Source organism: Knufia obscura (genome assembly GCF_036327395.1).
Source record: "Knufia obscura strain CCFEE 5817 isolate CBS 148926 chromosome Unknown scaffold_1, whole genome shotgun sequence".
Lineage (NCBI taxonomy): Eukaryota > Fungi > Ascomycota > Eurotiomycetes > Chaetothyriales > Trichomeriaceae > Knufia > Knufia obscura.
Genome location: NW_027042687.1, coordinates 3,894,463 through 3,908,231, shown reverse-complemented (window position 1 = coordinate 3,908,231; position 13,769 = coordinate 3,894,463). Strand labels below are relative to the sequence as shown.

The 13,769-nt window shown below is 50.9% G+C and overlaps 4 protein-coding genes across 4 annotated transcripts; all 4 read left to right on the top strand.

Moving 5' to 3' along the window:
- Window positions 1-48: 48 nt before the first annotated feature.
- Window positions 49-1,926, top strand: SAS10 (something about silencing protein 10; the record flags this gene model as incomplete). Its single annotated transcript, XM_064869928.1, has 1 exon — window positions 49-1,926. The coding sequence occupies one exon, from the start codon at window positions 49-51 to the stop codon at window positions 1,924-1,926; it is 1,878 nt and encodes a 625-aa protein (XP_064735425.1).
- Window positions 1,927-3,877: 1,951 nt separating this feature from the next.
- Window positions 3,878-6,881, top strand: PMZ80_001484 (uncharacterized protein; the record flags this gene model as incomplete). The annotated part of the gene is made up of 2 exons (XM_064869927.1): window positions 3,878-4,071; window positions 4,118-6,881. 2 exons carry the CDS (start codon window positions 3,878-3,880, stop codon window positions 6,879-6,881), a joined length of 2,958 nt encoding a protein of 985 aa, XP_064735424.1.
- Window positions 6,882-8,426: 1,545 nt separating this feature from the next.
- PMZ80_001483 (uncharacterized protein) lies at window positions 8,427-10,226 on the top strand (the record flags this gene model as incomplete). The annotated part of the gene is made up of 2 exons (XM_064869926.1): window positions 8,427-8,831; window positions 8,877-10,226. 2 exons carry the CDS (start codon window positions 8,427-8,429, stop codon window positions 10,224-10,226), a joined length of 1,755 nt encoding a protein of 584 aa, XP_064735423.1.
- A 1,173-nt stretch (window positions 10,227-11,399) lies between these two features.
- Window positions 11,400-13,722, top strand: PMZ80_001482 (uncharacterized protein; the record flags this gene model as incomplete). Its single annotated transcript, XM_064869925.1, has 10 exons — window positions 11,400-11,427; window positions 11,485-11,604; window positions 11,664-11,723; window positions 11,779-12,054; window positions 12,485-12,684; window positions 12,905-12,910; window positions 12,970-13,006; window positions 13,069-13,188; window positions 13,244-13,306; window positions 13,364-13,722. 10 exons carry the CDS (start codon window positions 11,400-11,402, stop codon window positions 13,720-13,722), a joined length of 1,269 nt encoding a protein of 422 aa, XP_064735422.1.
- Between the last annotated feature and the right edge of the window lie 47 nt (window positions 13,723-13,769).

Below are 13,769 nucleotides of genomic sequence, written 5' to 3'. Positions count from 1 at the left end.
CACTCGAGGAAAAGCCCATCCTCATCAACAAGTCAAAATTCAGCGACAATGCCCAAAAAGCGCAAGGCGCCAAGAAGCTTTGAACAGCCGCAGTCTACAAAGTCTGCCAAATATGATGTGGAAGAGAGATTCAACGACTCAGAGGACGAATTCTTTGCAGGCCGAGACAAAATTCTGCTTGATGAGACTGCCGATACGAAGCGGAGGCGGCGACTCATAGAACAGGAGAAGGACCTGCAGCCATCTGATGAAGAGATATTGGCGTATCAGGATGAGGACGAAGGTATATCTGAAGATGACAACGAAGACGAATACGGTGAAGACGAATCGCAAGATGGCGGCGCAAAAGTGAAGGCTAGCAAGCAAAGAAGAGACGATGAAGAAGAAGAGGAAGAGTCTGAAGAAGAGGTTTGGGGCACAAACCGAGCAGACTACTATGGCGACGATGTTATTGAGACCGAGGAGCAGGCTCGAGAGGAAGAAGCAGAGGCGAAAAGGCTGTACCAGAAGCAGCTGAAGAATATGACTGAGGCTGACTTTGGGTTCGACGAGAATGAATGGGTTGAGGAGAAAAAGGACAAGAAGAAGAGTCGGTCGGTGACGGAGAAGCTACCGGAAGCCCAAATACCTGAAGGCGCAACTAACCAGCAGAAATTGGACATACTCAAGACCAGGTACCCTGAGTTTGTGCCACTGGCGGAAGATTTTGGTGAACTTCAACGGACAAAGCTAGATCTCGATAAGGAAGTAGTGAGGATAGCGAAGAGCCTCGAGCAAGGTGCGCAGCTGGGCGATGGCCTGCCTGTCACACTCAAGCGCGATGCGCTCTCTGCATACCTGGGTACGGTATCTATGTATTTTGCCGTTTTATCAACGGCCGTGGGCAAGGACTCAAATGCTCGAAAAATCACCGCTTTGCCACCACTCGAGCTTCACGAGCATGCCGTCATACAGAGCTTAGCCAGAGCCCGAGAGTTGTGGGATCAGGTGGCAGATGCAGACATCGCGGAGCCAATCTCGCTGCCATCGCGAGATGTGCAAGCCGTGGAGGCGACGACATTGAATGGCAAGCATTCATCAAACACACTTTCAGAGCTGAAGCCTGTGATGGACCCTGTATCAAATACGGCGAGCAAGAAGGTGAAGGAGAAATCCAAGAAGTCAAAAGACCAGACCGACCCGCTTGCGAGCAAGAAAAAGAGGAAGTCCAAGTCTAAGGACAAAGTTAAACCTCTTGAGATCTCTGACCTCATGAACGGTGCTGCATCTGATACCGAAGCATCAGAACTTGGCGATGAACAGCCCTTGACTGCAGAAGAGTATGCTGAGAAAGCCCGCAAGCGCAAGTCTCTGCGTTTCTACACATCTCAAATCGCATCCAAAGCCAACAGACGTGGTCATGCATCCCGAGAAGCTGGTGGCGACGATGATCTGCCATACAAGGAGCGGCAAAGAGATAAACATGAGCGTCTACTGAAGGAGGCAGAAGCCCGAGGAAGAGCCAAGCCTGACGAAGCAGACAATTTCGGTGGTGATGACTACGACGACATGCCACGAAAGGACCAGAACGACGAATATTACGACACTTTGCTTAACGCTAATTCACAGAAAAAGGCGGATAAACAAGCTCGTGCTGAAGCATACAAGCAGGCTGCTGCCGAAGGTGCAACGGTTTACGAAGAGGAGGCGGTTGGTGCAGATGGGAAAAGAGCTATCACCTATGCGATAGCAAAGAACAAAGGTCTTGCACCAAAGCGGAATAAGGATGTCAGAAATCCAAGGGTGAAGAAGAGAAAGAAGTACGATGAAAAGATGAAGAAGTTGGGGTCTGTGCGGCAGGTATACAAGGGCGGTGAAGGCCGTGGTGGGTACGGTGGTGAGCTGACTGGTATCAAGACGAATGTTGTGAAGAGTATCAAGCTATAGACTCGCGACAGTGTTGGATATGGCATTTCAGCATGAATGTGATGCACTCTCGACGCACTTGTTCTGCGCTGTACAATCAAGCAGCGTTCTCTGCCTCGTTGTTCCAGATGCGAGTATGCTCAGAATCATCCCTGGCACTATCGTCGTGGTGCTCTTCTTGCTCAGCATGTTCCGGTCCAGCGCCAATTAGCCGTGTGGGATGGGATGACCAAGTAGGAAGTCGGATCTGGCCCTCGTTCTGCGGGAAGTTCTCAACAATCAATATCTGCCACGGATTAGCGAGCCTTCGAGCATGTGTTTTTGTACGCAGTACTGACCATCATCAACCAGTTCAGGAAGCTCGCAACAGCCGTCAGCACAGCTGCAAATACCTCATGGTTCCGCCACATCTCTCCGCAAGCAACAGTGTATCCCATCGTCCTCTCACACGTCCTAGCATCCACGTTGCGGCTTGGAAACGGCCATGCTCGGTCGTGCATCGAGTTATACCCGCAGCATTGAAGCCTCGATTGGATGGACCGAACACTCTGCTCATTCTTATGGTCGAACATCCTTAGCCAGTGGCGGTCCGCTGCGCAAGCCTGCATGTCGGAAGGCACGGCGTACATCAGTGACAGGATGAAGAGAATGAAAGGTGCGAGGGTTGAGCCATAGGCGAGGTAAGGTAGTGCCAGTTTGAGAGCATGCTTTTTGACGGCGGTGCTGAGCCTTCGGGATAAGGGCCAGGCTACTGCTGTGAGGATGGGTACGAGGACGTTGAGAACAGGTAGGGGGAGTGGGAGTGGCAGAGAGAGCTCATTCACCCGAGCCCACGCAATGGCAGAGAGAGCTCATTCACCCGAGCCCACGCAATGGCAGAGAGGACTATGGCTGCTATAGTCAGTCCGGTGACAATTAGGACAAAAATGGACGATTTCGAAGGCATGTTGAATGAGTAGGAACAGTGGTGAATATGGTCGACAAGCGTAGGGTGGGATGGGTGAACCAAATAGCTCCCTCCGACTACTTCTGCGAACCTCACCCAGCCTGACCATGGCCATGTCTGACCCTCACCACCATCTCACTTTCACATCGTTGCCATTGGCAATCCGCCTGCATGCCCCGCGTCAACATGAAGCCTTAACTAGCCAACCAAGTCTCACGAAACATCCGAGAACCAACTTTGCATGTGCTGATGTGTGTATCTTTGCAATCGAGCTCATGACTCAAGTATCCTTGTTCATACATCGAAGCAGATCATTGACCAGAGCATACTGCCACCGGCCAGATTGCATAGAAATAAACAAGGTTGACGATGAAGGTCTCGGGGAGGCTCCACACCCACCAAGACGGCTTTCCCGCTATTGGCTTGAACTATAACGTGGCTGCCACATGTTTTAGGCTTCAGCTTCTCACCATCAACTCATATTCCTTTCATTTTGCGGCTGCATCTTTTTGACGCGAAGTGATGGCCATCGTAAACACCACTGGTCGCTGAACGAATCTGAGCCTTGGAAGCTGCTACGGTGTACGCTCGTATCGTGCTTGCCATCGACCATGAGATGACGCAACGCTCTGGCCAGAAGGAGGTCAACGCGTCGTGCTTGCCGCCGCTGCTATTTACGAGTTTCAGCCCATCTCTGCTTCAAGACCTCCATACCTTGATTCACCCTTACATCTCAGTCAAGTCCTGGCCTACTACTTCTATTCAGCTTACATGTGATACAGTGCTTTTTGCAAACATATGTACCATAATCTAATCTAGCTCACATTTTCTTCGCCACCAAGCTGTTTGCTTAGCCCTCACATTCGTCCTTCTGAGCATAAGTATACAGGTAATTCGCTCTACCAGATCCTCCTGTTCCTTCTTCCATACACAGACTTGCATCCAGGTATCTATTTTGCCTTGGGGCTCCGGCTTCCAACTTGCATCCAGGTATCTATCTTTGGTCTTCTTTAGAGGACCTTCAGCATGGCAGATCGCGGTCGTGGTGGCCGTGGCGGAGGCAGAGGTGGATTCCAGCAGCAGGGCTTCCCAAGTCGCGGCCGAGCTGATGGTGGTCGAGGTGGATTCAGAGGCGGCTTTGGCGGAGATAGGGGTAGAGGTGGACCACGTGGTGGTGGCTTCGGAGGCAACAGAGCATCAGCCGCACCGGAGCTCTTCAGGTATGTCCCTCGGCGCTATATTGCGTCAATCACTGACAACATGCAGACAGGACGGACAGATTCATCCTCCAAGACAGGACATTCAGAGGCTCGAGGATACTACCTTGAAGCAAGATCTCACCACCAGGTTGCAAAGTCTCAACATCAAGTCCGAAGCACCGTTGCGTCCAGCTTATGGTATCAAGGGACAGCACATTACTCTTTGGGCCAATTACTTCGAGCTGCTCCCCAGCAAAAATCAAGCATTCAACAGATACGCTATTGACTTACTTCCCAAGGGCAAAGGCGACGAGCCTAAAGGCAAGAAGCGAGTAAGGCTCGTCCAGCTTCTGCTGGCTCAGCTGCCAAAGAACATTGCCATCGCCTCGGACTACAAGTCCACGATCCTGGCGGCCAGCACTCTTGGTTTTACGAACAAAGAATTTCTGATTACCTACTATCCTGAGACTGAAGCGGGTCCGGGCAAGAATCCACCAAAGTATCGAGCCAGAGTTCAGCACACGGGTACACTCACATTTGAGACTCTTCTGAACTACCTATCTTCCACGAACCTCACTCAAGAGAAGCCGGCAGTCAAAGAGGAAATCATTCAGGCCACGAATATTGTTCTTGGTCACGGCATGAAGAGCAACTCGAAAATCATGACGAAACGCAATAAATATTTTCCAGAAGAAGGCAACTTGGTGGAGAAGTGGATGCTGGGTCATGGTCTAGAGGCCTTCAGAGGCTTCTTCATGAGCGTCCGAGCGGCAACCGGCAGGATACTTCTAAACGTGCAGGTGCAGCATATAGCGGTCTGGGAGGCAATACCTCTCGTAAGCCTCTTTGACAAGATGGTGGCTGACCGAATGAGCTGGACAGAGATCAATCGAGCAATCTCCGGCTTATGGGTCCACGTCACTCATCTCAACAAAAGGCTCAAGCGGATCGGTGGTCTTGCATCGCCAGCTGAGGCACGAAGAGGCCAAAACGCACCTCAGGTCCCGACCTTCGGAGCCAACGCCAATCAAGTCAAGTTCTGGAAAGACTCGGTACAGCCAGCACGTTACGTTTCAGTCGCAGAACATTTCAAGCAGGAGTGGAAAGCATTGAACCAACCCAATGCGCCTGTTGTCAATGTTGGCACGCGGAGTGTTCCTGTCTACCTACCCAGTGAGCTCTGCCATGTGAAAAAGCAGCAGGACTATGACAAGAAGCTTCCGCCAGACGCCACGGCTGCAATGATCGGCGGCCGTAACGGTGGTGCTGTTCGATTTGCGCCAGAAAATGCTCGTACCATCAGCGGAAACGGCATCAGTCTTTTGAAGCAGAACAGCGAGAAGATACTCAACAACTTTGGTGTTAAGATTGACACTCGAATGATCACAGTCTCCGCCAGAGTTCTAAATGGCGTCCCCCTTAGTTACTCCGGCAAGATCCAGCAACCAAGAGACGCTGGTTGGAACATGCGTGACATCAAGTTCAGCAAAGGAGCCCAAATGCCCGCATGGTCGTATGTCTGGGTACGCACCCAGCAAAACAGTGGCTCTTTCCGAAACATGCAAGAAGTTGCGCAAACTGTGAATGCCTTTCACGTCATGCTAGGCACGTGTGGTATTCAAACTACCAAGCCTCTCCCTGGAAAGGAATTGCGCTTGAACAACCCACAAGATCCAGATACGGAAATTGACAAGTTCTTCTCTAGCGTGAAGGGTGTGCGGCTCCTTCTCGTCATACTGCCGTTCCAAAGCACGCAAATCTATAACGCCGTCAAGCGCGCTGCTGATGTCAAGTATGGTGTGCATACTGTCGACGTTGTGGGAGACAGGAGGAAATTCGCAAAAGCTGTGGAAGGTGGGGATAACTCTCAATACTTTGCCAACGTCGCGCTAAAGTTCAATCTGAAACTCGGAGGCCACAATCAGCTGCTTAGACCAGCAGATCTGGGGTTCGTCAGTGAAGGGAAGACGATGCTTGTTGGGCTCGACATGACCCACCCGGCTCCTGGCTCATCCGAGAGTGCACCATCTGTCTCTAGTATTACCGCCTCTATCAATGCTCAGCTCGCGCAATGGCCAGCCGATGTCAAGATTCAAACCGGTCGCAAGGAAATGATCGAAGGTCTAAAGGATATGTTCAAGACGCGGCTGCAGTTGTGGCAGAAGCACAACCAGCAGAAACTACCCGAAGAGATCATCGTGTACCGGGACGGTGTGGGCGAGACAATGTACGACCTAGTTCGAACAATCGAGCTGCCACAAATGAAAGAGGCTTGCAAGGAGATTTACCCCGCCACAGCCACAAAAGCCGATAAGCCGTACATCACGATTATCATCTGCGGCAAGAGGCACAACACTCGCTTCTACCCTACGAGCGAGCAGGAAGCCGACCAACGTACTGGAGGAACCAAGAATGGTACCATAGTCGATCGCGGGGTTACTGAGGCTCGAGAATGGGATTTCTACCTACAAGCTCACACTGCACTCCAAGGCACGCCCAAGTCAGCCCATTATGTGGTCGTACAGGATGAGATCTTTCGGCGCCGTGCTGCCGCCATCAAGAGCAATGATGGTCGCAATGCCGGTCAACGAGCTGCAGATGAGCTTGAGGCCTTGACTCATGCGATGTGTTACTGCTTTGGTCGTGCAACGAAGGCCATATCGCTTGCGCCGCCAGCATACTACGCTGACCTCATTTGTGACCGAGCTCGACGATGGTTGAGCAGGGTTTTCGACGAGAGAACTGTTGTCAGCTCGGAAGATGGGGGTGAGGCGCGGCCAGAGGACGTGCAGATCCATCCAAACCTGAGGGACACTATGTTCTATATTTGAGGATAATTCTGGTGTTTAAGGAGACGAAGCGATTGGTGGTCATTCGATAGGTTGAAAAGTTGTTTGTCTTTTCTCGGGGCTTGAGCTTCGGGATGATATCTGAGTTCTAGACTTTCTGCCCTCGCATCGCAATGATAATCATTCAGGCGACCCACTAGATTCGTTCACCTGTTCATGTTCTCAGCCCCCAACCGGTCGACCTCCTTGTTAATACTGTAGTGTACGGTTGCTGGCGTAGTAGTACTATCCTACCCTGGGATTGTTACCTGTGGAAATTGCTTCGGCCCACCCAAGACCGCCAACGCTATACCTCAAGCCAGTTCCCTGACTAGTTGGTGGTTTCCGACAATGTAGCCTAAAGATACCACCTTCTACGCGCTCTTAACACACACCGCTTTATGTAAATGATGTGAAACTCCCAGTGTAGATTCTGCATTTGTAGACGAACATTTTGTACAAAGTATGACCTTATTTTCTTATGGGGTGTGAGAGCACGGTGCCCCTGAAAGAGAGTAGGATATAGGTATGTGAAGAGACTCCGCCAATTATTTCGGGAACTGGCTTGACCTATCCAGCTCTGTAGCGCTCGCATATTCGGTCTACTGTGATGCTTAAGTAGGTATACATTACTAAGACTGGTTCACGTTAATTCTAGCTCGCCGTGCTCGGCGAGCTCGTCATTAGCGTCTCCCCAGGTAACATTTCTAGGCGAGGATACAGGATAGTACAGTACAAGTTGCGAACCTGTTCCGTATCTCATTGCACAACCTTTTGTTCATCGTTAGATCGCCCTCGAAATTCTCTTGCCACTTGAGATCAATTCAAGCGTGTTTATTGATATTGGGAATCACTCACACTCATCGTTGCTACCTCGTCCGAGCATCCGCGTGTTTTGAATAAGCAGACACATGGTTTCTCTTCATTAACAGTAAGTTCTAGCTTGGTTCGATAGCCCCTACGGAGCAAACCTCGGTCACTATTCAAGTAGCGTATCAGGGCTTGAGGCCTTCTTTAATCAGTACTAAGTAAAGTCGCTTGTAAACCCCGCTTCTTGCCTGCTAACCAATAGAGGTTGACACTAAATAGCTGCTAGTTCATCTCTATGCTCGAAAAGGTTAGGAAAAACTGCAGCAAGAAATCTCGACCTCAATCTGTTCAGCCACCTCGAGCTGTCACTTCCGTGCTTCACAGCGATGGCGTCCCAGATGAGCATGCTGCTCGCGACACGAACTGGGAGACAAGGAAAAGTGAGGGCATCAACTGTCGCGAACTGTGCTCGTGCTTTGGGAACCAGTCTCGCCAGCACGAAGTCGCAAGTCTTCTTCAACCCGATCAATCGTGCCTTTGAGGCTTCTAAGACCCACTACTTGGGCTAGAACGGCCGCCACCTTGCTAAGCGACTCGACCTGCAGCACCTGAAGAAGCTGAGATCGAGCTTGCGCATGGCGGTTTGTACAACGAAGTCCTGAAGGACACCCCATCCCGAGCCTGACTTCTTCAGCTACATCGTCGCCGCTGCCCAGCCCCGGGATTGACACCACCAACATGACTCGCTGGATATCGCTGAAGGTCGGCTGGAAACTTCAGGATGTTCAAGCTGGCCTCAACGTGTGTATCGCCTTCCTTTGCGCTGGAGGTATATTCGTCCTCGTGCGATACTGCTGGCTTCTTGCTGCTCGTCGTGTCACCCAGAAGAGGGAAGTAGCAGCATACCGTTTGTTGAGTCTCAACACCATCGGCGAGTCCATCGATGTCATCTGGCTCTTACGGCATGAGCTCTTCACACGGCGCTATCATGGACTGCTGCTCCAAGTCGTATGCGTTATGTTGCTTACTGTCGCGACCCTGATGTCTGGTTTCATTGCCCGCTTCTCGACGCGCTACGGCACGGTAGTAAGAGATGTGGAAGTCAATGGCACTATAGCACGACGCAACTATGGGAATCTCCCTGTAGGTGAGCTGACCTAGTGGTGTACCTTACCTGACGTCGAGCAGTTCGCCGAAGTCGAGACAAATCTTACAATGTTCAACCTACAACGAGCTCAGTTCCCGCAAACACAGATTCCGGAGTATATTCCAGATCAGTCCGAGTATTGGGAGTACAGCCAAGCGCAATGGAATAGCAGTTGGGCCATGGACTGCCAGTACAACAGATCTACACCAATTCCTGACCCTGTCGCGTCAGACGATTGCTCTAATTTCCTCTGGACACAGACGCCTTTCGTGATGGATAACTGGTCAGGCTGGGATTTTGATAAGGACGACACGTATTACCACAGCACTTGGTGGAGTAACGATCAAGTCTTGGCCGATTGGCTCGTTTTCTTTCATGGCGTGCAATACAACGATGGGACAGACGACTTCTGGACTGATCTCACCGTCCAGACTGTTGCATATTACTTTCAAGGTAGTAACGCGACCGTACCAGACGAATGCGATATCGGTCCCGGAGATATTGCCGCCGCAAGTTATACCAGCATGACTTGTCGCCTGCGCAGATCGCTTGGCAATCGCCCGACCGAGGACTTGGCCGAATGGGGCGCCTATCCCGATGCTGTCGATGCTAAAATACAAGCCAGCGCTTACCTCCAGCACTACGCCAATCGCTTCCGCCGAGAGTCAAGTCGCAAGGTCAACATCACGATCATTGAAGGCGAGGAGTTGGCGATGTTCTATCAAGCCTATGTTATCACAAAAGATACGTCGAACGCCCCCTCTGCGCACCGCACCATCTCCGTCCACGTCGATGTGGCACAGATCAGTCTTCCATGTCTGATTGCTTGCACAGTCGCGGCTGGTATCGTGCTCTTCGGCCTGTTCAACTACTGGATCTTCTTGTTTCGAAATTGGTCTCGACTCGAGAAGACACCACAGTCAAAGCTTGACTGGATGTTGCACACGCTTCGGAAGGAGAGTGATGATAGACCAACGTCAAGACCAGATATCCGCAAGAGGCTGAGTTCTACTATGGCTAGTGGCGCAATGACCAGCGAAGCAGTCCCATTAACAAAGGTGGCTACCGATCAAAAAGGGGATCGCATCAGTATCCAGAGCACACCGAGCAGTACCTTCTCATCTATGCCTACGCCCGAGCTGTCGTATGGCGATGATGGCTTTGAAACACCGATACTTGGAGCGAACTTCTCGCCAGGCCGGGCGCCAACGAATACCTGGTTCCCACAGCAGTATGAGCGTGTGAGTCCTTATGCAAGGCAGAACTCGTGGAATGCCGGCAGTCGGAATGGAGACTACAATCCAGTACAGCAACAAAGCCCGTATAACTGGCAAAGCATGGGCGTGGGAACGCATCATATCGATACAGCGTATGACCGTGGGAAGGTGTGATGTTATGGAAACGTCACGTTGTCACTTTTCGAAGCACGTTTGAGTTATGCTCTAAGCCGATTACTGGTACAAAGTTCTATCACGATCGAAAAAAAAGGAAGAAAAGGTTCAGTCGCCTAAACAGCGACCTACGTCCTTATCGACTTCAACCTTAAATATCACGGTTCCAGCTAGGTTCCGTAATCCAAATTTTCCCTAATCTCTCCGGTGAGAGACGACCTTACTTATACGCACCTCCACCGTCGACGCGGATTCGATATGTGAGTCACGAACTCAGTACCGGCACGGACCAGATGGCTGGACGGGAGCCTAAATCAGTACCCTCCCACGTGGCACAGATGTCAGCCTGCCAGTGTGTACTGATTTCCGTCGGGGTTCGAGACCGCCTTCACTAGGCGTTTGGTGGTAGCATTACTGCGCGTTTGAATTGGGTGTGAGGGCGGGCTCGAACTCCGGAATCGCCAGATTGTGCCAGAGGTCAGACTGCTAGCCTGATGGGAGGAGCCAGAGTAATGCAGAAGCATCACACGTTGGCGGGGAACTTTATGGGCATTATGGATGGATGGGCTAACTAACTAGACCAACCATCCAAAAGATTGGCTAGCAATCTGGCCTGTGACACAATGTGGCGATTCGAGAGGCAAAATCTTGGTATCAAGCCTATATGTGCTTGATGTGTCGATGGTGGGAGTGCAAGTGAGAGAGTCAGTGACTGAGGAAGGGTGAACAGGAGGCATGCTCATTCGACCCAAACAGCCATCAAGGGTGCCAGGCTGAAGGCATTGGACTTCGAATCAATACAGGCAGGTGCGGCCGCTCCATCGCGATGCGTTTCTCTGACAAAAGCTCCTTACTTTGGCTCAATATCTGTATCGACCCATGGCGGCCTCCAGAGGTGACGTCTTGATGCTGTTCAGGCGTTGCAAGCATCCCAGAAAGAACAGCTGATTGCTTGAGACGACTGGCAATGCAAGTGACTTACTGGGAGCAATCTGGATCCGGATCGATGTATCAGATGTGCTTGATAGCGACAGCGTGACAGCCCTGCGAGGAGCTTGCTGACGGAATCAGACTGAGTACGATGCGAGCATCTAGCACAGCAGCCCCGAACATTGGAGTTGACCATCTAGATCAGCTGTCTCTTTTCACCACTGTGTTGGCGGCAATAGCATCATGAGGAGGTTCTATGACAAAGCAAAAGGTAGGCGTAGGGCCCACTGAACAGGAAGTCATGACTGATGAGGATGCTTGTCTATAGGATATGTCATCTACCAGTTGCTTGAGCATTTCGTCCAGCATGGAGTGCATGACGCCGAAAAAGATCGCAATGAGCGGTTCATGGACAAGTGGCGCTTTGTGGCCGGGAACATGGTGGTCGGTAAGTATCATGAGAATATTTCAGAACACTCCTTGCCTGGATCTGACTATGACGAGTAGACGTTAACAAACAAAGCTCAGAGTTGTCGCTTCAGGATCTCAAGCGTGACCTGGATAGAGGTATGTCATCCTGTCGAGACTGGCACCCACATACACTTACATTCCTCGACGTCAGGTACCAGATTCCGACAAGATATGTGGCTCGATCTCCTCAAGATGGCCGGAGATTTCCCTCAAACCTTTTACAAGGCTGCTGATGCACTTTCGCAGTCGGCGTACCATACTCTGCGTGACAATGCTCCTATCAACTGGATCAAATTGCTAGAAGATGCGATATTCAAAGTCTGGACTGTGACTCCAAGGGATTGGGAGGAATCCACCACTGAAACATTGGACGGCTTCGAACTTCAAGCCACCATACACTTTCTCTTGGTCAAGTTTGCCGAGCTGGGTAAGTACGCAATAACTTATCCGAGGACAGCGGAAGATTATGACAATCCGTGGGAAGAGCGGCTGCAGGAGATCTGAGGACATGATCGAGCGAAGCGTGATGAGGCCGATGATGGTCTCCTGTGTACAATTCGGGTTTGGTGAAGGCAAAAAAAGGTGTACTGTACTCTGCGGCCTTGGTACGTTAACTCGTACATGAGACTCAAACGGTAGGAAGCAGTTGCATGCAGTGAAGAGCATGACGGTAGCACCCATTACTCCGTGCGATCTGCGTGTCAATGGTCTGTGTACGAGTGAAGCTTCCCCGTAATCTTCTTTGCTATCCTGTCCATCCCCAACAGCATGAATGCTTCCCTTGTCTGAAGCTCTGAGCAAACACCGTCAAAACCTGGCAACAGATGCATGAACATAACTGCTGACCGCAACAACAGATTTAGCAACGACGACAGCCTGCAAGGGTTCACTACCACAACAAAAAACCAACCATGGTGCAGGTGGACGGCCACTGAGCTCTGGAGAGGGCGTTCCAGCCATCGTTACGCAAAGCTCATCTGTGCCCATCGACGACCACCGGCTATTCTACCAGGACGCAAAGAGTCTTGGATCAGTTCAATTAGCATCGCGGTTTGATGTACGTTCAAGTTTGATTGTGAAAGCACTCAAGATTAGAAAAGCCGTCTCGTTGCCAATTCTTCTGTCCGATCAACAGAGACGCGTGAGGCTTCGATACTCTGTGTCGTGCACGCGCGATCGTCCTTGTGTTTCTCTATCGCGAGACATCTAGCTTTTAGCTTGCTAGCAATTGCATCTACATGATGGACAATACAACAATCAGCTTGCTGACATGATAGCAAGCAGTGAGTTCAGGTATTTCTTGAAGGAGCCCAATCATGAATTTCCGGCTCTTCATCCAAAGGTTTTCGTCATGAGCACCTTTCCTGCTGAAGCAAAGAGTATGTATCACCAGAAGACTCAAGTACCGCAAGCTTCGAAGGCTAATCCACTGCGTCCGCAGGGCAAGTCACATATTACCTCATCAAGAAGATTATCGAGGATGGACAACACCCTGCTGATTCGTTGCCCGCTCAAGGGTTCTCTCCTGCCTGGCGATACACTCTTGCTCCTCTGAATTCAGGTAAGTCTTGACGGAAGAGTAGTGTTGAGGCCATAGTGCTAATAATCCCGTTCAGCATTTCTGACAACCGGAAGTGAACAACACGTTCTTGCACAGTTCAAGACCGCTTTTGATAATGGTATGTGTTGAAGTCTCATAACGTATCTAGCGATCCTCGACCCTGACATTCATACAGGCACCAATTTTCCGCCCGACATGTGGGACAGACTCATCGATCTCGCTACTCAGCAAGCATTGCCAAAGACCGTTCATCGTGCCGCCCAACGACTTGCCAATGATGCACGTCAATATCTCCTCTCTCAAACCTCCACCGCGCAAGGTTCCTACGCGGCGAACTTGACCCATGCCGTTGAATACGTTGAGGACCAGACACCAGGGCAATGGGAGGCAGCGACAGAGGAGGCTTGGGCAGCCTATCAGCTTCAGGGTGCTGTTCGGTTCCTTTATGTGAAATTCGTGGAGATGGCGGGAGATGAATATGCTCGGGAGCATGATCTTGTGATTCCGCTTGATCAGGAGCTGAGAGATGTTTGAGGCTGTCCGACGGCTGGAGGCATGTTCCTTCATGTGTGGCATGGTTG